General features: G+C 41.3%; 1 protein-coding gene and 1 long non-coding RNA gene across 3 annotated transcripts in view; one reads left to right on the forward strand and one right to left on the reverse strand.

The window, feature by feature from the left end:
* mafa (v-maf avian musculoaponeurotic fibrosarcoma oncogene homolog a (paralog a)) overlaps window positions 1-20326 on the forward strand; it is a 337038-nt gene extending 316712 nt beyond the window's left edge. The window contains exons 3-4 of one of the 2 annotated variants that reach the window (XM_048606084.1): window positions 11269-11352; window positions 20032-20326. In XM_048606084.1, coding sequence (XP_048462041.1) covers window positions 11269-11324 — 56 coding nt within the window. In that variant the 3' untranslated portion in view covers window positions 11325-11352; window positions 20032-20326. The remainder of the gene's footprint in view (window positions 1-11268; window positions 11353-20031) is intronic. The other variant, XM_048606085.1, reaches the window with a different exon arrangement.
* A 1809-nt stretch (window positions 20327-22135) lies between these two features.
* LOC125485068 lies at window positions 22136-22944 on the reverse strand. Its single transcript, XR_007263834.1, has 2 exons — window positions 22722-22944; window positions 22136-22486 (listed from the first exon to the last, which is right to left on the reverse strand). It is a non-coding gene; the product is annotated as an uncharacterized LOC125485068 (long non-coding RNA).
* Between the last annotated feature and the right edge of the window lie 2913 nt (window positions 22945-25857).

Consider the following 25857-nt stretch of genomic DNA (forward strand, 5'->3'; position numbering starts at 1 on the left):
CAATTAGCAGATATTAGTTCATGTAAATAAACATAGTTTACTAAGTTTGTTTCACACGCAGTGATTATATTTCACCATTTTATTGACTGTACAGTATATCACTATGAGGGCTCCTCAGGTTGTGTAAGTGAAAGTTCTTCCTTATAACAGCCCACCAGCCTCAGCTGGCCTTGCTCTTTTACCCACTCAAAATCTGTTCTGCTCAAAAACTCCTACGTGGATGCATTCAATCCCCGTTTCAATTCCTACACCTGCCTTGGCAGCCTGGCCAAATCCATTATAACAAGGTGTAGAGCTGGATGAACACAGCAGGCCAAGCAGCATCAGAGGAGCAGGAAGGCTGACATTTCGGGCCTAGACCCTTCTTCAGAAAAAATGTAGAAATGTTTTTCTGAAGAAGGGTCTAGGACTGAAAAGTCAGCTTTCCTGCTCCTCTGCTGCTGCTTGGCCTGCTACGTTCATCCAGCTCTACACCTTGTTATCTCAGATTCTCCAGCATCTGCAGTTCCTACTATCTCTGGCCAAATCCATTACTCCCTGAAGAACAGAGTTTGTCCAAGCACTTTCTTGGTCCCAACCCAAAACGTCAACTTTCCTGCTCCTCTGATGCTGCCTGACCTGCTGTGTTCCTCCAGCTCCACACTGTGTTCTCTCTGACTCCAGCGTCGGCAGTTCTTACTGTCTTAGAGTTTGTCCACTCTTTTTGTTTGATGAACCTTGATGATGGAAATGAATGATGGAGACTGGGCTGATTTTCCCTCCATGACAAGCTTCTAGGTTCCTGACCCACTCCAGAATCTTGGGCACCAAATCTAGACACTGTACTGAAGGAATGCAGCACTGTCAGAGGGTCTGTGTTTAAAGCAATACATTAAACCAAAATCTTAACTTCCACCTCAGGTGAACATTAAATAGCCCAGAGTGTCATTTTGAAGAAGAGCAAACAAAATTGCCTGGTGTCCTGGCCTATGTTATCCCTTAAAAAGCATCACAAAATATATTACCTAATTATTAAACTGCTATTTGTGGAATCTTGCTGTGTGTAAGCTGGTTTCAACTTTACAGCAATAACACTTCAAAAGTACTTCATTAACTGTAAAACATTTTAGGTTGTCCTCAGATTGTGAAAGGCGACCTAAATCTTCTCCTTTTTGAATGGAAATGCTTGGGGCTACAGCAGAAGTATCATTTGAAATTCAACATGTGGTGATTATTAGTCATTACATTACAGCATCAAAGTAAGTGAGCATCCAGCATCCAAAAATTCCCTTATTTTCTATTCATGCTCTCATGATTTTGGTGTTCATTCCACTTTTAGTTTCTTCAGTCTTCTTTGATTGAATTAAGAGATAGTTTGTTATTCAACCCCACCCAACATTGTACCATCACACAAAGGAGTCAGGTTCACAACCTTTGCAGTGTGAATGCACCATCAAATGAGCCCTCTTAATCTGCCTGTCTTCCATCTGAGGCACAAAGCATCCAGAGTTGAGTGCCTCTCTCTGCTCCCCAATACACAACCAGTAGGAGAACTCGGGGTGTTGACTATCGCCTTCAATTTTCTTGTTGCCCATCCACTTCTCTTGCAGAGGCTGGGCTGATAGGGAGTGGCAGCCTTCATTCCCTGTCAACTCCATCTGGTGCAGTTGTGATGGAGATACAAGTTGAGGGGTAGGGGGTGACAAACTTAATTTCATCCAGTAACCATTAATGAAGAGGTAGAATTCCCCAGATTTTCTATTCATTCAGAGAACGAGCAGAACACTTCTCTTTTCTCCTATATGTTCTCTTGTTTACATATCAGTACTCGGTAATGTTTGTGTTCGTGTTAAAAAATGTACATGCCAATTTTAGAAGTTATCTAGGAAATTCAGCAATGCTTTGGTTCACTTTCAGTTAACCACAGTAAGGTGGAATTGCACTTAAAATTTTGCTTCTATGCCCCATGTCTTAACTCACAGAAAGTCTGATTCCCTTATCATCCCTGTGTTCATTGCTTTGCTGTCCACTGGTTTGCAGTCAAGCAATATCTTGGCTTTAAAAGTCACATCTTGGCTTGAACATCCATCCATGACCTTTTTTCCTCCCTATTTTGTAAGCCTTTGGAGCAACCTTCCATTGATATCACAGAGATGCAGCCTACCAGGCATAAATAGCACAGTATGGGTGAAATTAGCTAGATAGGTAGGAGATCAATGGATACATAAAGTTAGATTAGTTTGATTAAGAAAAGCATATGTAGAAGATAGTCCTTTAGTAATGCAACAATAAGATTCAATGCTGGTACATCTTAGATTGCTATTCTCATCTTTCCTCACCTAGATCTGCTATCATAACCCTCAATTCTCTTCTTTTTATGCTTACCTGCCTTCCCCTTAAATGTATCAATGCTATTTGCTCAAACACTCCCTGTAGTTGCGAGTTACACATTCTCAACACACTTTGGACAGTTCCCCTGAATTTCCTATTGTACTGTTTCAGAGATAGTAGGAACTGCAAATGCTGGAGAATCTGAGATAACAAGGTGTAGACCTTGATGAACACAGCAGGCCAAGCAGCATCAGAGGAGCAGGAAAGCTAACGTTTCGGGCCTAGACCCTTCTTCAGAAATGGGGGAGGGGAAGGGGTATCTGAAATAAATAGGGAGAGAGGGGGAGGCAGATAGAAGATGGATAGCGGAGAAGACAAGTGGAGAGGAGACAGACAGGTCAAAGAGGCGGGTGGCTATCTTACACTGATGGCCTTTAGTTATACACTTCCTGACAAGAGAAAACATTCTCTCGTAGTAATCTTATCAAAACTTTTCATAATTTTAAATATATCCAGTAGGCAATTCCTCTGGCTTCTTGTTTCAGGACTAAAGAGACCAGCCTGACAATCCTTTTTTGAAATGTACACCAACACATTTCTGGTACCATCCATGTAAATTTTCTCCACATCCCCTCCACAGCCTGTTTCTTGTTTATGATATGCCAACCAGACTGCATACAGTAGTAAGTGTGGTCTACCCAAGATTCTATATACATTTAGCATAATTTTCCTCATTTTCAATTTGAACTTTATAGGAATAAAGCCCAGATAATTAACAGGATGAGGGTGTCTCTGGCTAGGCAGCATTTATTGCCCATACCTAATTGCCCAGAGGGCAAGTCAGAGTCAACCACATTGCTGTGGGACTGGAGTCACAAGTAGACCAGCCCAAGTAAGGATGGGAGTTCCCTTCCCTAAAGGACATTAGTGAACCAGATGGGGTTTTCCAACTATCAACAATGGATTCATGGTCAACATTAGATCCTTAATTCCAGATATTTTATTGAATTCAAATTCCACCATTTGCTATGGCAGGATTCGAACCCAGGTCCCTAGAATGTTATCTGGGTATCTGGATTAACAGTCCAGTGATAATACCACTAGGCCGTCACCTCCCGCCTTTGTTAAGGGATTGCTAACCTGTGGGGTAGCTTTTTTGGATTTGGTGTATTTGCACTTTGAGGCCTCTTTGTCTCTCTACCCCAGCTAGACTTAGAGTCATACAGCATAGAAACAGACCCTTGGATCCAACCAGCCCATGCCATCCAAGTTTCCCAAACTAAACTCAACCCACCTGCCTGCGCTTGAGCCATATCCTACCAAACATTTCTTATTCATGTACTTAGCTAAATGTCTTAAACATTGTAACTGAACCAGCATTCATCATCTCCTCTGGAAGTTCAGAGAGTCATCGAATCATAGAGGTATATTTGAAAAAAAACCCTTCAACCCAATTCATCCATGCTGGCCAGGTTCCCTAAACTGAATTGATCCCAAAGTAATATGTACTAAGTACCTTCCAAGTAATGAGTACCCTCTCTATTCTTGCTAACAAAATGAACTATTTTCAGTTGTCAATTATTTTTCCAATTTTATATGTTTATTCATGCCTTCCTCAGTATATTGACTAAACATTGTTTACTCCCATCCCTAATCTGGTCTTGAGCAAACTTAGAACTTGCATTTGAAGGGGTTGTCGGCTTTTATTGCCTGGAGCAGGAAGAAATCAAAAGAGAAACAGTCTGAATCCCCACTCCTGATTATTTTGCAATAAGTCCTGCTGGGAATTGCCTGTATATAAATATTAAATCAGTACAGGCCCAGGCTCCAAATCAAATACCCACTGGAAGTTGAGCGAGCTGCCAATACTCTCTGACTGGGATCCTACGTGAGGAACAAGCTCCTTGAGTGAGGCAGCAGATGCCTGTTGGTCCCTGTGGAGCCTGACCTCAGCGAAGGACCACCATCTCCAAGAGAAGGCAAAATATTGTTTCTATTTGCGGTGAAGTTTAAAGAGGCCAAGATTATAAATGTTGCCAACTTTGAAAGATGGAATTTGACCACATTTTGAGTTCATGGGGGAAGTGTGACAAATCCTGCTAGTGATTGGGACTGCTGCCCTACACAAGGGAGGCCATCAATGCCTGAGGAAGTTTTCTGAGTAAGTTGCAGCCAAACCCAAGATGATTGTAGCTTCTCTATTGGCAGTTCATCATGGTTTAGTATGTCAGTCTGACTTGAGCACTTGTAGAATTTATCAGCTTGAACAGTGGTATTAACAGTAACTGAGGGAATAATGTCCAAACCAGAGAGCCCTGAAAGACAGCAGTTTGGCTCCAGGGACAGTAGAGCAAGTAAAGCATCATTCATTCTCCCTACAAAACAAAATGACATTTGGTTACATGCAAGCACTGCTGTCAAAACAAACTGTAAACTCGGACCCATACATTAGCTTAATTTTAGCATCTGATTCATCTTCACTTTTCCCATGGAGCATTACTGTATTTTCACCTGCTGCTGCCAAAATATACCCCGAGAATCTCCACTACTTGGTCTATAAAGGTGCATTTGGTAAACCCTCCCTTGGTCTGCATGCATGAAACATAAGGCCTTGTATGTGGAAGATGAGCCTAATTCTTTACTGTGCAATGGGTTGTTACAATCTGGAAATAACTTCCTGAAAGAGTGATGGAAACAGATTCAATAAAAAGAGGAGATTGGATATATATTTATAAAGGAAACATGGCAGCAGTTCAAGAAGATGGCTTACCACAAGCTTCAAAAGGGTAATTAAGGATGGGTAATAAATATTTACCTTGCCAGCGATGCTTAAATCCCATGAACCGTAAGGAATGAGTGGTTGAGTGGAACTAATTGGATAGCTGTTTCAAAGAACCAGCACAGGCATAATTGGACAGATGGCTTCCTTCTGGGCTATAAGATCCTATCATGCCAGGCCCATGTAGTACAATGTATTTTATATGAAATAGAAATTACACCTTGGAAACAGGCTATTTGGACCACTCCATGTCGGTCTTTATGAGCAGTACACATTGTACCCTATGTCTTCCATGTTCTCACATCATTTAAATCCCGTTTTTTTTCAACCAGCTACATGAACTCTTCGTCATTACTGATGTAGTCATTACTTCAATCACATTACATAATCAGGTAAAAATTGAGAGAGTTCACATATTGGGATGTTGAAGTAGGCATCAACGGCTTGTTTTCAGGTTGGCAGGATGTGATGAGTGCTGTGCCATAGGGATAAATGCTGGGGCCTCCATTATTTACAATTTACACCAATGACTCAGAGGGACCAAATGTATGATCACTAAGTTACCTAATGGGGCAAAGACGGATAGGAAAGTATGTTGAGCAGAGGGCATAAGGAGTCTGCAAAGGGCTATAGATAGGTTACATGTGTGTGCAGATATTTGGCAGATAAAGTATAAAGTTCAAAAATGTGAATTTGTCCATTTTGGCAGGGAGAATAGAGCAACATATTATTTGAATGGTGTGAGGTCATAGAAAATCTGAGGTACAGAGGGATCTGGATGTCCAGATACATGAATCATAAAATATCATTTTGCAGGTACAGCAAGTGATAATGAAGGAAATTGAATGCTGTTTAATGCAAGAGAGATGGAATGTAAAAGTAGAGATGTTTGATGGCAATTGTATGAAAGATTGGTGAGGCCACATCTGGATTACTGTGTATAGTTTTGATCTTGTTACTTGAGAAAGGACGTAAATGAATTAAAAGCAGTTCTGAGATGATTCTCTTGGTTGATATCAGGCATGGGTGGGGGTTATTATATGAGGAAAGATTGGACAGGCTGGTCATGTATCCATTGGTGTTTAGAAGAATGGGAGTTGATCTTGTTGAAACATATAAGATCTTGAAGGGACTTGAGAAGTGAATGCTAAAAGTTGATTTATCTCTGTGGGAGAAACTAGAAATAGTGGCAGTTTAAAAAAACGGGTCTCCCATTTAAGATTGCAATGAGGAGGATTTGTTATTTACTTTTTTTCTGAGCTATGTCTCTGAATTCCCTCATCTTCCTCCGTTGGTCTCTTTGAAATTCCACATATCATTTCCTGCAGGAAAAAGTGGTTAATTGTTCTGTTCCTGGGCGTTTATCCCAATTGGTAATTGATTATTGGGTAGACTCACCTACCTAAATATCTCCTTTCTCCAAAGATAGAGCTTGCCTCTACTTTTGATGATCTGGAAGAGATCACCACTAGTGGGAAAACCTACTTAGACACCCTGGAACTCTTGGCCACAGTGTGGTCTTTAGTCAAACTCTAAGGTACCAAAATAGTGGCTTCCCTTCCCATCAGTGGCCTGCCCTGATCTCTCCAGGAGCAGCTGAGAGGAAGGCTTTATTTTAAAGACTTGCACCTATCAACTAAAAAAATGTCCAAATGCTGAACATTTAAAGATCGCTTTTCTTTTCAATTGAGAGATTGAGGCAAAGTGCCAAGACTCACAATGCTTGATAAAACCAAGAGTGCAAAGGGTAGATGAACTAAATCGAGAAGTAAGGCTTAGTGGATCAAAAGCTGTTTAATGTAAGAATGAAATGCCAGACATCATCAGAGAAAGCAGAAACTGTCTCAAGGTTTTCGTCTTATAATGTTCCCTGGGGGAGCAATTTTAAATTTACCTTCATAGATTAACTCTTGAACTTGTAAAAGCTCCTTTCAACACTTTTCACTTGCCTGAGGAAATTTCAAAGGTAACCGCAAGTTACTTTTCAACAAGCAGCCCTGATCAATGGCCTTGAATCTTTTCATTGCAGAGCTAAGCAGCATGAGCACATTCCCATGTTCAGAGACTTAAGCATATAAACTAACCTGGCATTACAGAGCAGCACTGAAGGAGCACTGCATTGTCAGAGATGCTGCCTCTGTCACTACAAGGTGCAGCTATAAATGAACACCGGGAAATATTTAAAGAAATGATTAAAACTGTTCAAAAGAAATACATTTGATTGAAAAACATAAAACTTACCATAAAAATCCCATCCGTGGCTTTCGAGGGAAGTGTTGGATTGAAAGAAGAGACTTACAAAGTTGCAAAGAATAATGACAAATCTGAGGATTGGGAGTGTTTTAGATTCAGAAGGGCTTGACAGGGTAGATATGAGAGGCTGTGTTTCCCCTGTCTGGGGAATCTAGAACAAGTGGGTACAGACTCAAGCTAAGGAATCAATCACTGATTGGGATGAGGAGAGATTTCTTCATCCAAGTGTTGTGAATCTTTGGAATTTTTCTCCACAGAATTTTGTGGATACTGCTTCATTGAATCTATTCGAAGTTGAGCTAGATAGATTTTGGTCTTTGAAGGACCCAAGGGAGCTGAAACCAAAGATGCAGTAGTGGCAATATTGAATAGTGTACTGAGGGGCTGCATGACCTTTTATTTTTGCTCATGTCTTTGTGGTATTTCAGTTTTGGAAATAGCAAGACCCTACAGGTAGTGACAAGATGATACCAATTGATCTAGCAGGCTAGGATGGAAGGGCAACATGTTGGGGTAACATCAATGGCCAGGCAAGACATTATTTTTGCTATGTAAACCAGGGATTTGACGGTCTATAATCAGGCCGACAAAGGGACCGGTAATGGAGGTGAGAGACACAGTCTGCAAATCCTGCATGTTGGCCAATTATGTTCATGAAGACCCATCTGGACCAATCTGTCCTGCTCAGATCACTGCAGGACAGTTGTTACTGCGACAGTGCTGCGAACCTCAGTCAAAAATCCAGTCTTGTTCTTGCAGCTTTTGCAAAATATTGCCACACCTTCAAGTCTGCGCTGCTGACTTAATCAATCACTTTGACCCACACATGTCACAGAGATCAGAACAGTTGGTGTTTAATGCTGAAACAAGAGATGGACTAACTCCAAATTTATCGTTCACAACTAATTATTTTTCTTTCAACTTATTGCACTCGTGTGTTGATTTCCATGCTGAGACCAGCACCTCAGAGCATGGCTGGGAGGTTGTTTACTGACATCCCACAGTTTGTCTTTAGCATTGAATTCTTTGAAAATTGAATTGGTCTGAGCTGAGAATTGAAGTGAAACTCCTGTAGGTTTCCCCTCATGCCCCCTGGAGCATTCAACAGCATTGTCTAAAATTAATCTCTCAGTGATCTGGTTGAGTTAAGAAGTATCAAGTCCAAAATTGGGAGAATTTGTTTTCTTTATTCTTTCGTGTCATGTGGCTGACTCTGGCAAGGCCAACATTTGTTGTCCATCCCTAATTGCGTTTGAAACAAGTGGCTTATACTTCACTGGGCGATTAAGAGTGAACTACATTGTGTGGGGTCTGACGTCACAGTGTTGGGAAAGTATGGCAGATTTCTTTTCCAAAAGGACATCAGTGAATCAGATAGGTTTGGATGACAAGCAGTGGTAATTTCATGGTCGTCATGGCTTCACAATTCCAGATTGATTAATTGAATTTAAATTCCACCAGCTAATATGGTGAGAAAGTTAACAAAACACAGAACAAAGAACTGTATAGCACAGGAACAAGCCCTTCGGCCCACCAAAACTGCGCCAATGCATGATGTCTTTCTGAATTAAAAACTTGCTGTGTCTACGCATCCCTCTATTCTCTGCCTATTCGTATATTTGTCAAGATGCCTCTTAAACATTGCTATTGCATGAGCTTCAACCAACTCCTCTGACAGCACATTCCAGGCACTTACCACCCTTCGTGTAAAAAACATGCTTCTCACATAGAACATAGAACATAGAACATAGAACATTACAGCGCAGTACAGGCCCTTCGGCCCTCGATGTTGCGCCGACCTGTGAAACCAATCTGAAGCCCATCTAAACTAAACTATTCCATTATCATCCATATGTTTATCCAATGACCATTTAAATGCCCTTAAAGTGGGCGAGTCTACTATTTTTGCAGGCAGCGCATTCCACGCCCTTACTACTCTCTGAGTAAAGAACCTACCTCTGACATCTGTCCTATATCTATCACCCCTCAATTTAAAGCTATGTCCCCTCGTGCTAGCCATCACCATCCGAGGAAAAAGGTTCCCACTGTCCACCCTATCTAATCCTCTGATCATCTTGTATGTCTCTATCAAGTCACCTCTTAACCTTCTTCTCTCTAATGAAAACAGCCTCAAGACCCTCAGCCTTTCCTCATAAGACCTTCCCTCCATACCAGGCAACATCCTGGTAAATCTCCTCTGCACCCTTTCCAATGTTTCCACATCCTTCCTATAATGCGGTGACCAGAACTGTACGCAATACTCCAAGTGCGGCCGCACCAGAGTTTGTACAGCTGCAACATGACCTCATGGCTCCGAAACTCAATCCCTCTACCAATAAAACCTAACATACTGTACGCCTTCTTAACAACGCTGTCAACCTGGGTGGCAACTTTCAGTGATCTATGCACATGGACACCGAGATCTTTCTGCTCATCCACACTACCAAGAATCTTACCATTAGCCCAGTACTCTGTATTCCTGTTACTCCTTCCAAAGTGAATCACCTCACACTTTTCCGCATTAAACTCCATTTGCCACCTCTCAGCCCAGCTCTGCAGCTTATCTATGTCCCTCTGTAACCTGCAACATCCTTCCGCACTATCCACAACTCCACCGACTTTGGTGTCATCCGCAAATTTACTAACCCATCCTTCTACGCCCTCATCCAGGTCATTTATAAAAATGACAAACAGCAGTGGCCCCAAAACAGATCCTTGAGGTACACCACTAGTAACTGAACTCCAGGATGAACATTTCCCATCAACCACCACCCTCTGTCTTCTTACAGTCTTCTCACATCTCCTTTAAACTTATACTCCTGTTTACCTTAAACCTAATTCCCTAATAATTGATATTTCTACCCTGGATGAAAGATTCTAACTATCCATTCTAACCTGGGTCACCGGATTACTAGGGAACTTGAAACCAAAGCTACTCATCTGTGTATAATGCAGCAGGTCACCTTCGCTTTGGACAGATGCAGCACTAGGGATGAATGTGGCAACTAAGCTCGAGCTGATGTCCTGCCATTATCCTAATTCACACCATGTGGCATTCACTGTGCCCTATATTGCACTGACCTGCACTCACTCTTTGCCTTGCGATTCTTTGGTATTAACAATCCTCACGCCTGTTTTCAAATCACCCTATAGCCTTAGTCCTCCCTATCACTGTAGGCACCATAAACCCGCCAAAATTCTGAGATTTCAGCACTCCTTGATTTCTGGCCTTTAGCACTTCAAAGTCCCACCAGTACCAACGGCTGCTTTTTCAGCTGCCTGTGCCCTAAGCTTTGAAATTCCATTCCTAAACTTCTTTACCCCTCCCTTTTCCTTTAAAACTTTTCTTAAAACTGATCTTTTCAGCCGAACTTAAGCCAATTTCCATATGTGAGGTATTTTTTGTCAGGTTTTCTTCAGTAAGGCTCTTTGTGAAGTACCTTGGGGCATTTTACTATATTAAAGACAGATTAAAAATGCAAGCAGTTGTTGTCACCTGGGGAGAATTTCAATGTGGAGTCTGAGTTAAGCCATGGCCTACTAATCTGTGGTGTCCACCTGCTGTGAATTAGATTTGTATATTTTTGGGCAGAAGACAAAGTGTTTTGTGAACTCAGGGTTCCATTTGCAGTTCTGTACCAGTTATTGAAATATTTTTAAATTAGGATGAAGTTGGATCCAAATGTGGCATTGCAAAGTAAAGTCTGTCCTGTGTGAAAATCCAAAAATGGCTGCCATTTCTTCGCAGCGATCCGGAATCACGGGAAGTGAGAAGCATCAAGAGAAAGAAAAGCAAACTTTGGGAAGCACTGTCCAATAATTGTGAATTATCAACAATATATGAAGCAATGATAACCTTAAAAGAGAGTGACGTTGGGTTAATTGCAGTATCTCATGTACAATGTTATCTTTTGCTTTTTCACCAGGCTTAACACAGCAAATGATGTCAACGCAGCAGCAAAGAATGGACAATACAATCTGAAAGAGGGTAAACAAATGCTCAGTTACAGGTAAGGTCAAAATTTTCACTTCCTCCTTGAACTTTCTCTTCTGCTGTTTAAGCTTTCTTACCAAGAATATTGACTTGTTTGAAGACAAGGCGTTTTACTCACACCATACTACGGTCTATTCACGTACAAACCTAAACAGCTGCAGCTGCAGACTATTTGATCATGTGGACTATCATACTAGATCCTCACCTTGCTTTGACCAAAGTTCCACAGGTACATTTTCAGGGGGAGGCCACAGGGGAGTGATCCTGGTGAGAATCTGAGTTTCCCAAGTGAAATTTGCTCAGCAATCTTCTTTCCCTTCCAAGTAAAGGGGATACAAGTTCCTACTTCAAGCATTCCTTAAATCCCTTGGCAGTCTCATTACTTTTAAATAATTTATACACCTCTTTTGAAGATATTGGCTTCGGCATTTAGCTGTGGTTCCATTACATATGCAAAGTTATCGGCCTGAGGGTGGGTCCACTGCTTATTTCTTCCTGCCACAGGGTTTTCTCTTTGGAATTGATGCACCAGTACTGCTAAGTTGTCCAAATGTGAAAGATGCCTAAACTCTAAACTCAACTCAGATTTCCCATGGCCTCCATTTACACTTATAATAGGAACTATTATAATGGTTTGCAGTGGGTTGCTTACATTTTCTTAACTCATTCAGACATATATCAATATTGATTAAAAGAAGAGTTACAGCACAAAAAGAGGCTATTTGGTCCATTATGGCCATGCTATCTTGCTGCAAGAGAATCTCTGCTTGTCCCTCCCCTCTGTCCTTGCCCTATAACCCTACATATTTTTTCTCTTCATGTGCTTATTCAATTCCTTTTTGAAAACCACAACTGAAACTGCTTCCATCAGTATCAGGTACAGTATTCCAGATGACAACTACTCTTTGTGCTAAAAAGCTTTTGCATAGAAAGTCATTGAATATTTTTAAAGTGAAAGTAGATAGCTTCTTGACTACAAGGGACTTAGAGGTCATGGGGGAATAGGTGGGAATACGGAGTTGGGAACATAATTAGGACAGCCATGATCTGTTGAACAGAACTTTGGTGGTACAGAACTTGAGAATTGCTATAAAGTTTTTCATCCAGCCATCATCAGGACATTTGCAAGAATACCAAAGTTAAGGGGAGAACCAATATTTGTACTGCATAGAGTATACTGCCTGCACCCAACTAATCTGTGCTTATAAAATCCTGACACAGTACCCAATATTAAATGTGATTCTGTATTTGGACATTTGCTGGATATTGCAAATACCAACAAGCAATTTGGGATTGTCAGTCAGACTGACAGTATGGTGCACTTGCATGTACTGGGAGCTACAAAAATTGATACACAGTAGGTCCTGTTTCTTGCAGACAAAAAATTCATGTGGGTGCACAGCATCTGTTTTGACTTTGAAGTAGATGGCATCCATTCACTTTGCTTGTTTCTCAAGGTAATACGTTGACTATTCAGAGTCAACCTGCCTGGCTTAAAATTTAAACAAAATCTGGCAGTTAATTGTCAATCAGCATTAATGCATGCATTCTCCACAGAAATGCTTCTACTGGTCAGAGTCCACTTGCTAACCAACCAGCACTCTCAAAATCATGCAGTATAAATTTTGAGTTGTCCTTTGGTTTTCTTGTAACTATTTTGATGAGAGAAAGCTGAAAAGCTTCCATAAAGCTTTTTCAGCATAACGATGGAGTAGACCTGAGGAGCTGAATGACCTATACGTGCTCTAAATTCATATATTCAGATGCTAGTCACATGATTAAGTGGTCTAGCCTTTGTCGTGTATCCTTAAGACTCAAATTAGTAGGACTGATCAGTCAACAGATTTAGAGAGCCCCAATTCTGTATCCATTTCAATAGCTCCAACTATGAGTTCCTCTGCTCAATTTCAACCACACTGCAGGTGTTCAGTTTGGCTTCCTCTATTATCTCTTGTTACTCTTTGACATGTTACCCAATTACAATCTACAACCCTATAATCCACAAACACTCATTTGGGTTTAAACATACAGCCTACTTTGATGAATATCACTCTTAAAAATTAAACACTTTGAGCATTTAAATAGGTTTGGCTAATCATAAATCTCACTCTTAGTATTCCCCTGACATTAGAACGTTGAGATATATTTAGAGCAAAGCAGGATAAACAGAATCACAGCACATTCCTATTCTTATTGCACTATACTTCTGTTTCACAATTGCAAAATAATTCTTTTACTGTAGCCGCCTGTGGCTTTGTACAATATATTAGCCTCTCATTGGCTCCAATCAGTGTCATTTCACTTTTGACTGTTAGCACTGGATTTCCATTTATTGGCATTTTATCAAAAATACTAAAAGCTAGTTGAGTGATTACAAAGTTGGAATTCAATTGTGGGATACAGAATACCTCGGTTAACCAAATAATAGACTTAATAGGCATATGGTGCCCTGGAATTTGCTTCCAAACAGAACTGCGTGTTTCTACCCCTTATCGGCTGCAGCAATTCAGTATCTTCTCAAGGGCAGTTAGGGACGGATCGTAAATGCAGGAAATGATGCTGACATGCACGTGCAGTTTTTGTTCAAGTCTCTTGACTTTTTCCCGAAGGTTCCATAGTTCCATAGGCTCCTTAATGCTTGCCCCAATAACCGTGCTTTTCATATAGAATCTTATTGACATTACTGTATCAGTCAACAAGTTGGGCAGGGCAAACATTTGCCCAGCAGAACTCATGAATTCTGGTCGAAGGAATTGAATGCAATATCTCCAAATTTGCATTGGCACTAAGCTGGGTGGCAGTGTGTGCTTTGAGGAGGATGCTAAGAGGTTGCAGGGTGACCTGAACAGGCAGCTGAGGAGCAAATACTTGGCAAATGCAATATAATGTGGGTAAATGTGAGGTTATCCATTTTGGTGGCAAAAACAGGAAGGCAGATGATTATCTGAATGGTGGCAGTTCAGGAAAAGGTGAGATGCAACAAGACCTGGGTGGCATGGTGGAACAGTTGCTGAAGATTGGGATGCAGGTGCAGCAGGCAGTGAGGAAAGCTAATAACATGCTTGCCCTCATAGTGAGATGATTTGAGTATAGGAGTAGGGATGTCTTGCTACAGTTGTGCAGGGCCTTGGTGAGGCCACACCTTGAGTATTGTGTGCAGTTTTGGCCTCCGAGTCTGAAGAAGGACATTCCTGCTATTGAGAGAGTTCAGTGGATGTTTACCAGACTGATTCCCAGGATGGCAGGACTGACATATGAAGAAAGACTGGATTGACTGTGCTTGTACTCACTAGAATTTTGAAGAATGAGAGTGGATCTCATAGAAATATACAAAATTCTGATAGGACTGGACAGGTTATATATGGGAAGAATGTTCCTAATGTTGGGGATGTCTAGAACTAGGGATCACAGTCTAAGAATATGGGGTGAACCATTCAGGACTGAGATGAGGATAAATTTCTTCACTCAGAGAGTTGTGAATCTGTGGATTTGTCTACCACAGGATGCTGTTGGGGCCAATTCATTAGATATATTCAAGAGGGAGCTGGACGTGGCCCTTGCAGAAAGCAGGAGTGGGATACTGAAATTGCATGATCAACCATGATCATATTGAATGGTGGTGCTGGCTTGAAGGGCTGAATGGCCTACTCCTGCACCTATTGTCTATCTTTCTATGAAAAATCGGTACATTGTGTAGCAAAACAAAGTCTACTTAGGGTCTTTTTCAGAAGAGTGTCTATGAACTGTACTGATAGGAGAAATTATCTAATTATTGCCAGTCTGATTGGGAATCATGCTGTGAAGATACAGTCAGGGTACCACAACTTGTCTCAACTCCCCCTTAGCTGAGGAGGGGTATATAAACTAGGATTTTCATTCCCAAACTGATGACAGAATTATTATGGTGTAGAATGAGGCCATTTAGCTGATCATGCCTGCACCAGCTATGTTGTCCAGTGCCAATGTCCTGCCTTCTCCCCATATCTCTGCACATCATTACCATACAAAACAAAAATCCAAAGCCCTCTCGAATGCCTAAATTGATCAATGTTAGACGGGTCTAGTGCCACAGCATTCCTGGTGGCCTTCAGGAGGTGATGGTGGGACAGTTGTGCCTCAATGGAAGATGACTCCATCCTCAAGAGCTCTCTCTTCAAGCAATTCAAACAGTGTTAGAACTGAGTAGCAGGCATTGCCGGAACTGCCAGGATGCCTCAGGATGAAAGAAACATGGCCCCAAGAGGGAAGTAAGTTTGGGGTATCTGACCAGGAAGGATTTGGGGTGGGGGAATGCAGGTGGACAGGTTTTGGTTGTCAGGTGGCAAGTGACAAAGGTGTTAACAACATGCCCCCCTCTCCACACCATCCCCCATGCACTCATGGCATTCCACCACCAAAACAGGTACACACCCCATTCCTTCCAGCCTTTCAATTAGTCCTTACCAGTCTTGCCCACCTGGTCATGCCAAGCATGTTATGTCTTAGGGTGGCATGATATTGGGGTCAATTTTTTTGTTAACAAAATCGCTGGGCATTTTTAAAATTGACAGGAAGGATTCTGATTTCGGCACCTGTCTGTCTGCTATGTCAGGGTCAGGCAGGAAGGCAATGAGTTGTCATATTTCAGTGCTGTCCCTCCAAAAACACACCAGGCCACAGGTTGTAAAAGCCAGTCCTGAAGAATAGGCCAAAATTGCCCAACACTCACTGCTAGGAACATGTATGAAAGTGGCTGCTGGATATGAAAGCACAGTGTAACAGCCGACCTTGCTATTCTGGTCCAAATCTGCTAACTCATCAAAGGCCTGGAAATAACAAGTAATCTGTTTGAAGAGTGAATTGCCATTAGTTGCATTACAGGCTTAATGCCTGTGTTGTCCTCTTTGTGTTATTTTTGCTGTTGAAATGCTTTCCATCTGACCACAGTTAGTGGTTGCAATAGATGTTGGTGAGATTTAAACCTGCTAAAAATTTGTTTTACTAGGGCTCTTCCACCAGTCACTCTTCACTGACAGATGGATGATAGTCACAACAGGTTTACATGTTGCACACCATTAGCTATTCTCCTTCAATATTCAGCAAATAGTAGCAGCATTCTCTATCACTTGGGCATCCATAACATCCCGACAGCTTTACAACTGTTCTGCTCTAAGAGAACACATTTCCCTGTCTCCATGTTTGTAGCTGATACAGCCTTTTTGGCTGGAATTTAATAAAATTATTCTTCACAATGAATGTCATCCTGAAACAGCCTGACTTTTTAAAAAACATTTCTAATTTGAGTATCCAAACGAAGTAACTGCAGGATTGAGGAAAATCTTGGTTTTACTACTTTATCTAGTCTGTAAAGCCACATTCTTTCATAAGTTCCACTGTTTTTATTTATTTCTGATATTGTATGAGGCAAATGACAAAGATGCATTTAAGGGGAACCTCAGCAAGTAGATAGGAGAGAAAGGAAAAAGAGTATGTGTTGACTACGAAACATGAGAGAAGGCTCATCATGGAACACAAATGCTGGCATGGCCTGATGAATTTGAATGGCCTGTCCTTTATTTCATTTTGCTTGCCACCCACCCCACCCAAAAACTTAACACAGTCATCAGGATTTTCAGTTTCCCTTTTCTCCTACCACTGTCTTTTTTGCCCTGTTCATTTTAATGGCTTGGACATTACAGGTTGGTGAGATCAGAAGCAGGAAGACCATAAGATATAGGAGCAGAATTATGCCATTTGGCCCATCAAGTCTGCTCCGCTATATGATCATGGCTGATATGTTTCTCAACCCCTTCTCCTGCCTTTTCCCTGTAACCCTTGACTCTCTTACTAATCAAGAACCTATCTACCTCTGTCTTAAATACACTTGATGATTTAACCTCCACAGCCTTCTGTGATGATGAGTTCCACAGATTAACCACCCTCTGGCTGAAGAAATTGCTCCTCATCTCAGTCATAAAGGGCTGTCCCTTCTTCTGAGGCTGTGCCCTCGGATCCTAGTCTCCTCTACTAGTGAAAACATCTTCTCCACGTCCTATCAATGCCTATCGTTATTCTGTAAGTTTCAATGCAATCCCTCCTCATCCTTCTAAACTCTATCGAGTACAGATCCAGAATCCTCATCTACTCCTCATATGACAAGTCCTTCAGTCCCAGGATCATTCTTGTAATCCTCCTTTATCCCCCGACTCTTAAGGCCAGCATATCTTTCCTTAGATACAGGACGCAAAGCAGTGCACAATATTCCAAATGCAATCTGACCAGAGCCTTGCACAGCCTCAACAGTATATCTCTGCTATTGTATTCTAGCCTTCTTGAAACAAGTGCTAACATTGCACTTGTCTTCCTAACTGGCAACAGAACCTGCATGCTAACCTAAAGAGAATCCTGAACTCGGACTCCTAAGTTCCTTTGTGCTTCAGATTTCCAAAGCCTTTCCTTATTTAGAAAATGGTCTACACCTCCATCCTTCCTACCAAAGTGCATAACCTCAGACTTCACCAATTTTATTCCATCTGCCACTTCTTAGCCCACTTTCCAGGAAACCCTCGTCATGAGCTTTGTGCCCTTTCTCCAACACATGGTATGTGGATTGGGTGGCATTGGAAAATGGGTAGCCATTGCTGTGAGCCTCCACAGTCACCCATCTGGTTCCTTGGCCACTGAGTTGAGCTTGCCACTTTTTTGGCTCCCAGTTGAGTACCAAGTTAGTTGTCTCCAGGCTCTCTTGTTCGGCTCCAAGTGTCTGGATTGTGAACTGTATTGGATGAGGTTCTAGGAGGAAACGACCCATACACACCCAGGATCAAGTGAGTCACCTGTGCGGTAATGTCACTGATACATTACAGTCACAATCTATTATTTTAATGAAAGATTTCAAACATTCACACTAAAAGCATTTGTCACATTCTTGCCAGAGGGAGCTCCTCATAGTTATTGCTTTCGGAGTTTTGGTGATCAGGCTGCAATGCTATTTTGAGGATTATTGCGATTTCTGAACTGTGGATTTCTATTCTGAAAGGGAAAAGTGTGTTCTGTGCATTTACCGAGCAATCACAGCGTGATGTGGTTCGATCAGGACCCAGGCACAAGCCTCTCCTCAAACTGTAGAAGTGCATGTTGACAATCAGTGGGTTAAAAAAGCATCTCCACAGTTCATTGATTTGGCACGGCCACTGCAAGTAATGGCAGGGAAACACCCACTGAGTGAGTTAAGAGCTGCTTTCTCCAGTAGTGCAAAGTGTGGGTAAATCTCCCTCATCTCAGCTCTGACATTTTATTTATCTTCAGTAAAGAGACACTGCAATGGCAGCTGAAACCTCACTAATAGTCTCCAACAGACAGTGGGATTTGTTCACATCTGACATTTAATCTGTTGCAGATGCCTTCATCAACTCCAAACAGTCAAACATTGGGATCCAGAAGAAAAGACATATTTATAGTTTTTTTTTGGGCCTGGGGAAGTGAGGGTAGACTATTCACACAAATACACACACTTGATAGAACAATTTGGTGCTACCAGTAAGGATTCATGAGAAATGCTAACATAATTCCTTTCCAATCACACCATTTCTAGAAACAGACTTGTAAAATATTACTGACGGTCCAAGTCAGTTATCATTGGTTTGTTGGGTAAATTGAGATGAATTAAAACCTCTGAATGCAATTTAAACTTTGCTGAGGCACTAGGTTTACTTATCAAGTCTATTGTTAATTTGGCTTTTCCCCTCCCCCACGATGTTGTAATCACTTACTAATTAAGACAAGGCAAAAAAAAAGCAAAACAGGAAATCAACAGAGTTCTTTTTAATTGATTTTTAATCATAGTTATTTGTGAATATTTTGGTGTGTTTGTATAGAGGAACTGCGATTGCAACTCTCACTTTAAATTTAACATTGGTCAATTTTACTATAATCTCACTGTTGTTGCCTGGAGGCCCATGATATCACTTGAATTAATCTTCCAAATAACATGTGTCTGATGGCAAATTATGATTCATAGCACAGTTCAAAGTGTATTTGCATCACGGACTCCTTTCAAGTTTTGGACACCTGCATTGAAACCCTTCAGCCACTTGATCAACCCTAGTTATCGCCCCTCAAAATTAAAATGCTTGTCTTTGATCCCAAATCCTTCTTGTCGCCTTGCCTTTCCTGTCTCTGTGCATTCCTCCTGCTGTGACCTCTTGCTCTTCCCAAATTGTCGTCCACGCCTTTCCCCCATTTAAGATGATGTTCTTTCAACCCTTAAACACCAAAAAAAAAATGCTGGAGATCACAGCGGGTCATACAGCATCCACGGAGAGAGAGCAAAATCTCTCTCTTCAGCTCCGACGAAGAGTCATCTAGACTGGAGACGTTAGCTTGCTATCTCTCCATGGATGCTGGCTGACCCGCTGTGATCTCCAGCATTTTATTTTTTTTCAGTTCAGATTCCAGCATCTGCAGTAATTTGCTCTTACACTGTGTTCTTTCAAGCCTAGCTATTTGATCGAAACGTGTACTAATATTTCCCTACGGTGAATCGGTGTCAAAAATTGATGGTTCTCGTGAAAGACCTCGGGACTATTGACTGCACACAGGGTGTTATATGAATGGAGTCACTTGTTGTTGTGAATATGAAGTGCCTTTGAAAAGGGTCCTCTCCTAGGACAGTGTTGATCTATGTTTTCACCTTTCATCGTTCCTTTCTCTGCAGAAAACATGATGCCGGAATGCTGATTGCTTAGATCGAAACTTTCCCTGCGGCTTTAGCGTCCGCCATAAAGCACAAAACCTCAGAGAGAACATAAAAGATGACGCTATGAGAAAGCCAACCATCACAGCAAGCGTTCTCAAGACTCCTGTGGCTAGTTTATAGTTTCTTCCTCTTCTTCCTCCTTTGGTTTTTTTTATATATAAAGCAGAGGAGAGCAATGAACAAATGAAGACGACTGCTCGTTCAGGTCTCTCTCACACACCGACACACATATATACATTTCTATACATATATATAAAATACGTACGCATGATGTTTGAATAAAAAGACAGTGGAAGTATTTAACAGAAAAAAAAACCCACAAAAATGACAAGATGCTGGCATTACTTTCAAAATAAACTGAGCAAAGAAAAAAACTTTTTTAAAACTGTGTGTACGTCGGCGAAACAGTCTTAAATCTGCAAACGAAGACTTTTGCTGAGGCCATTACTGACCCTTCCTGATTCTCAATCCCACTAGTCGCTGATGGCACCCTGTGTACATAGTTAGGCTTCTCTGATATATGCACATAACTCAACAGTGCTTCCGATTCTCACAGTCATTATAATATGACGTTAGATTACGGGTAGTCACACAAAGGGAGATTTCTGAGACCACTCTTTTGGTCAGTTGGATTCCGAACAGGCTGAGATATACAAAACCTGGTCCATCCAGCCTGCCAGACTTTACATTACTAGTGTATTACATCGGAGATGACTGCAGACTTTAAAAGGATTTGTTTTTTTTAAGTGTTATTTTAATCCCAACTAAAGGAAGATTGGTGAAAATCTACACTCTGTTGGCAACAGTGAGTTCGCTGCAGGATTTAGCCTGCTTAGTTATTTGCTCTGGGCATTAGGAACCCCTCTCAGAGAAAAAAAAAGGACATACTGGCACATCAAAACTCATCACCATCTGGTAGCTTCATGTTTTAAAATCTATCCATTTTCCTCCAGCTGTAAAGGACTGCATTTTAGGATTAACATTGTTGAACCCCCAACTACGTGGCTTCTTTAAGTCTTGTTCATGGAGATCAAGGCACATTGCGTGAATTTATTCATGGTCAGACTGGAGGCTAAAAACAGAAAATGCTGGAAGTGTTCAAAAGAATGAATGCAGGACGGTAATAGTTCTGATGGAAAGTAATTATCGTGATGCATTAACTATTAACTTTCTGTACAGACTTGGCCAATCATGCTGAGTGTTGCCAGCATTTTATGCTTTTAATTCAGATATCCTGCGCAACAATATTTTGCTTGTGTCACAATGTGGGAAGTTTAATGGGGGCACCTGACCTGGTGGATTTGAAACTCAGACCAGGCAGAAGTGGTTGATTCATTTCATAAAATGTCTGGTTAAATGGGCAGGAGATGAAAGAGTTTCAAGTGGAAAGGATTGCAGGTTCCAATTTCAAGGCCTCCCCATTACTCATTTACATCTACAACTGCTCAGAAGGAATTGTTTTTCTACCTTCAGTTCTAGATGTGCCATTATCTGGACCAACAGTAACATTCCGATACCCCAGTTTTATGGCAGGATAGGGATATTTGGAATCAGAGGACAAAAAAAGAGTGAAATCCTGTTCACCCCACTGTTACTGGGTCTCCAACTGGCCCTTTTGAGTACAGAAAGTACAGGCGGATATCTAAATGACCAATACCGTTCAATCCTTCCAGTTGGGAAGGAGTTGTGAAGTGATGGGGAGAGGTTCTACAGCCAAGTGAACGACTCACATAGAGCAATAAAGCAGAAAAACTTTTTTTTTAAAAATAAGGTATGTTAAAATGGAACGTTAAAAAAAATTCTTGCAACATAATCTCAGTAGTCCAAGATTAAGGGATTGCCTCCTTTGTGATCAGTAACCCTTTGAGGAGGGTCTAAATAACAGCTTGCACCTACTTATTATAGATAGAGGATGTTAGTTTCTGTTGCCATACTATTACAAATAATTATTCATTAGTGATGATTACTGATAATGAGACTGTTTAACGGAGTGTACTAATTGCATTCTCTTAACGAGTGAAACCTGGTCTTATCCCTCAAATAGCAGTCAGAACTCACCAGAGGTCGTAAAGGGTTAAGCTTTATTTGAGAAGTGCTCAATCTCGCACACTGGTAACATTGGCAAAGAACTAGGCAGGGAGGGAGAGAGAGAATATTTAAAGACGGCAGTTTTCTGGTGCAAGGTTCCTTGCTTCCGTCTTCACAAACCCGGGGAGCTGCATGTTTAGGCAGGTTGACTGCCAGCTCGCTCTTGGATCACCTTCTCACTCAGTTCCCACAACGCACAGGCTGATTCTTCATCCTGAGCTTGCTGTGACGTCAAGCACCGACAGCAGTTGTTGAAATACATCCCTCCCAATCCTTCCAGCTCCGGGGCAATGCTACAGTAAACGGTGGTGGCCGCTCCCTGTTGCTGGAACAACACATGAAAAAGGACAGATAAATTTCCAGACCAATAAGTAATAACAATTAAGACTAATATATATATATAGAACAATGCAAAAACTATATCATATCTCCACCGTTGCATAGTGGCAGGTATTTGATGTTGAATTTATTCTGACAGCATTGATGTTTTTTAAAAAAATCCCTGCCAAATACAAAAAAACCGAAATCAGCTAGAACTCTCTAATTAAGCCCAAACCTACAAAGCGTAAGCGTCGTGACATGTGCCAAAATCTATCCATTCTGCTTTCATCAAGCTGATTTAATTGTGTAAAAGTCTGTCAACGATTCCTGCCAAAGTTACCAGCTACAAGATGTATGAAACCCTTGAATGACTGAGCATGACTGCAGCAACTGTACCCTAAGCAGGTTCCAGTTTCCTCACAGCATCCTCACTGAACAAGACACCGAGTTAAGTCACGCCACTATGAGTCTATCTACCTCGTGTTAGTCTTCCCATCTAATTAAACTCACTTTAGTAAAAATGCCATTGCTGGGTGGCTATAACTCACTTGGTGCATCCTTCCCTGACGTGAATACCCATGTGAACTGTGCTAATACACATTTAACCCTTTATCTTGTCGACAAAAGATACATTACAATATTTTTTTTAAAAAACTGATACAATGCGGTTCTAAGAGGTATACGCAGATCAGTTATTTCCTGCGCCACCTTTAACAAAGTGGCCAGAAAGCAACACAATTGAATTTGCAGCCAGCAGCTGGATGAAGAGAGGGCAGAAGGTCATATTGTGGAGCAAAATTCCTGGAGTGGACCATGCGGTAGGGTGGGGTGATGGGAGGTATTCTCTTTTTACACTTGGGCATTAAGTATTGCCTAGGCAGAGTCAAGGGGAATAAATGCATGGCAGGGATCACATGCTTATAATGAAGCCTGCCCAATTTTCCATCCAATTAAACTAATAGATGGAAAATGGAGCACTTGGTGTTTTACTCCCCACTCAATTTCACTCATTGGCTCCCACCAGCTGAATATTTAACAGCCAGAGCAGTTAAAGAATATTTGCCCCCTGGCATTTACTTAGCTAATGGTGAAAAGTTATTGAAAGCTTCAGTAACCTTAAAAGCTAACCCTCTTAGCATATTGTACAACATCAAATTGAATAGCTAACAAAAATCTATTTAGAAAAGGAAATGTCTTGTTCAAGCTTTAACTGTTCTGAAAATTGTTGTTTGAAAAATTAGCAGAGCTGGCACCCAAAGATGGGCCTTTGTCTTCCCCCAGTTCGAAAAGATCAATCTGTGTACATCAAGATATATCAAAGTGCAAAAACCAGCCAAACAAAATAAGAAAATGCAAAAATGAATACATACATAAAAAATATGTACTTTCGAGCCTGCTCTGCCATTCAATATGACGACAGCTGTTGTATGTTTGAAATTTTACAAACTTGGGGTTTGAGATCTCACAGGAACTATGAAAACTCATATTGTGTTCAGATCCCAGAGTGTCACTGCATATTATAACTGTGCCTGGTCTCAAAAGTCAATATGGGAGGTAAATAACTTTTTAATGTGGTGCTATTCATTGCAGAGTGTTAAAGGAAGCCTATTGCTAAGGCATTATCAGCTGTAATTGAAGTTACAACTGGGACTTTGCTCATGGATCAGGAAAGAGATAAAATCACAGGGCTTTTGCGAATATCTCCAATTGGTGTTCCAAGTGACATTTGTAATCAAACTGGTTCTAAGTCAACCGTAGGCACCTCGTGACACGACTCAGGATTAGTATTGCAGTTCGTGAGGGCAGCTTATAAAGTGTAATGTTTAATCATCATGCTGCTATTAGCAGAGGATGGGAGATTAGAAGTGCTGAGACTGAAGGAGCACACCACAGGTGAAACAGAATGGAGCTGTATCTCTTAGTCCTTCTGCTAGAATTAGTAAATTAACTTAAAATAGAGAAATTATGTAGAGAAACAATTCTCGCATGATCCATGCACTGAAACACAGTACAGGTTTGGCAGACAGATAATGATCAGGATTTGCCCTGTCCTTAGGATGCTCCATAGTGTTTCACAACAGATTTTTGTTTTGTCCCCAGACTAGCCACTGCTATGGTCTATGCAAATATCACAAATGGAATGTCATCCATTAAAACAAGCTCAATGAATTTGCTTTCAAAATATCACCAAAATCTTGTCACCACAAACCTCAATACTTATTATTTTCTCCTTGGCGTGAGTAGCACGCAGAAGTCAGCGAGTTGAGATGAGACCTTCTTGTGCAAGTTCCATCACTCTCAGTCAGATAAAATGCCACCGACAGGAAGATGCACCGGAGCTATACTCTCACCTGTTTGACAACAAAGCTCATAGCCAATGAGGTAGTGGCTACGCATCAGTCAGGGCTCTGCCTGTCCAATGCAAGCAGGCCCGAGAGTTGAAAAATGACTTCTCCAACTGAAAACTAATAGGTAGACATTAAACGAGCAAGAGGATCAAATTCCTCCTTGGGTTTCAAAGCCACGTGATTTCCTAGTTAATTTTTCTTTATTCATTTACAGGATGAGGGCATCGCTGGCTAGGCAGCATTTATTGCCCATCCCTAGTTGCCCAGAGGGCAGTTCAGAGTCAACCACATTGCTGTGGGTCTGGAGTCACATGTAGACCAGACCAGGTAAGGATGGCAATTTCCTTCCCTAAAGGACATTAGTGAACCAGATGGGTTTTTCCAACAACTGACAATGGATTCACGGTCATCGTTAGACTCTTAATTGCAGATTTTTTTTGAATGCAAATTCCACCATCTGCCATGGTGGGATTCAAACCCAGGTCCCCAGAATGTTATCTGGGTCTCTGGATTAACAGTCCCGCGATAATACCACTAAGCCATCACCTCCCCTGTAATCCTACTAAATCAATCTCCCCTATTGTAGAGCTGGAATCATTTGTGATATTTCTAGATGACACAAAATAGTTCCTCTGCATACTGACTACAGCAGTTTCAATGGGAAAGGAAAGCCACATTCTTATCAAATAGTCCCCCCAAGTTGCTCACTTAGTTTCATCCAGGGCCAATCCATCCACTTGGATGTAATGGGCCAGCTGTTGGTCATGTCCGCTTGGACGTTTATCTCAGAGAATGCTGCAATCTCTTCATGGATAACTGAATATATATGTTATCTGCTAAGTGACTGTATAACAGTGCACGTTACAAGTTGTGGTACAAAGTACAAGCAAATGAAAGGATGGGTAAGAAAGGACCAGCTGGTCTGTTAAGTCTATCCCACACCAGAGCATCACAACTAAACGCTTCCTGTCTGCTGTACCAGATCCCAGCCAGCCTTGCAACCTGTAATCTCAGTGGTGAGGCAGAG

The sequence above is a fragment of the Rhincodon typus genome, chromosome 15 (genome assembly GCF_021869965.1).
Source record: "Rhincodon typus isolate 14 chromosome 15, sRhiTyp1.1, whole genome shotgun sequence".
Lineage (NCBI taxonomy): Eukaryota > Metazoa > Chordata > Chondrichthyes > Orectolobiformes > Rhincodontidae > Rhincodon > Rhincodon typus.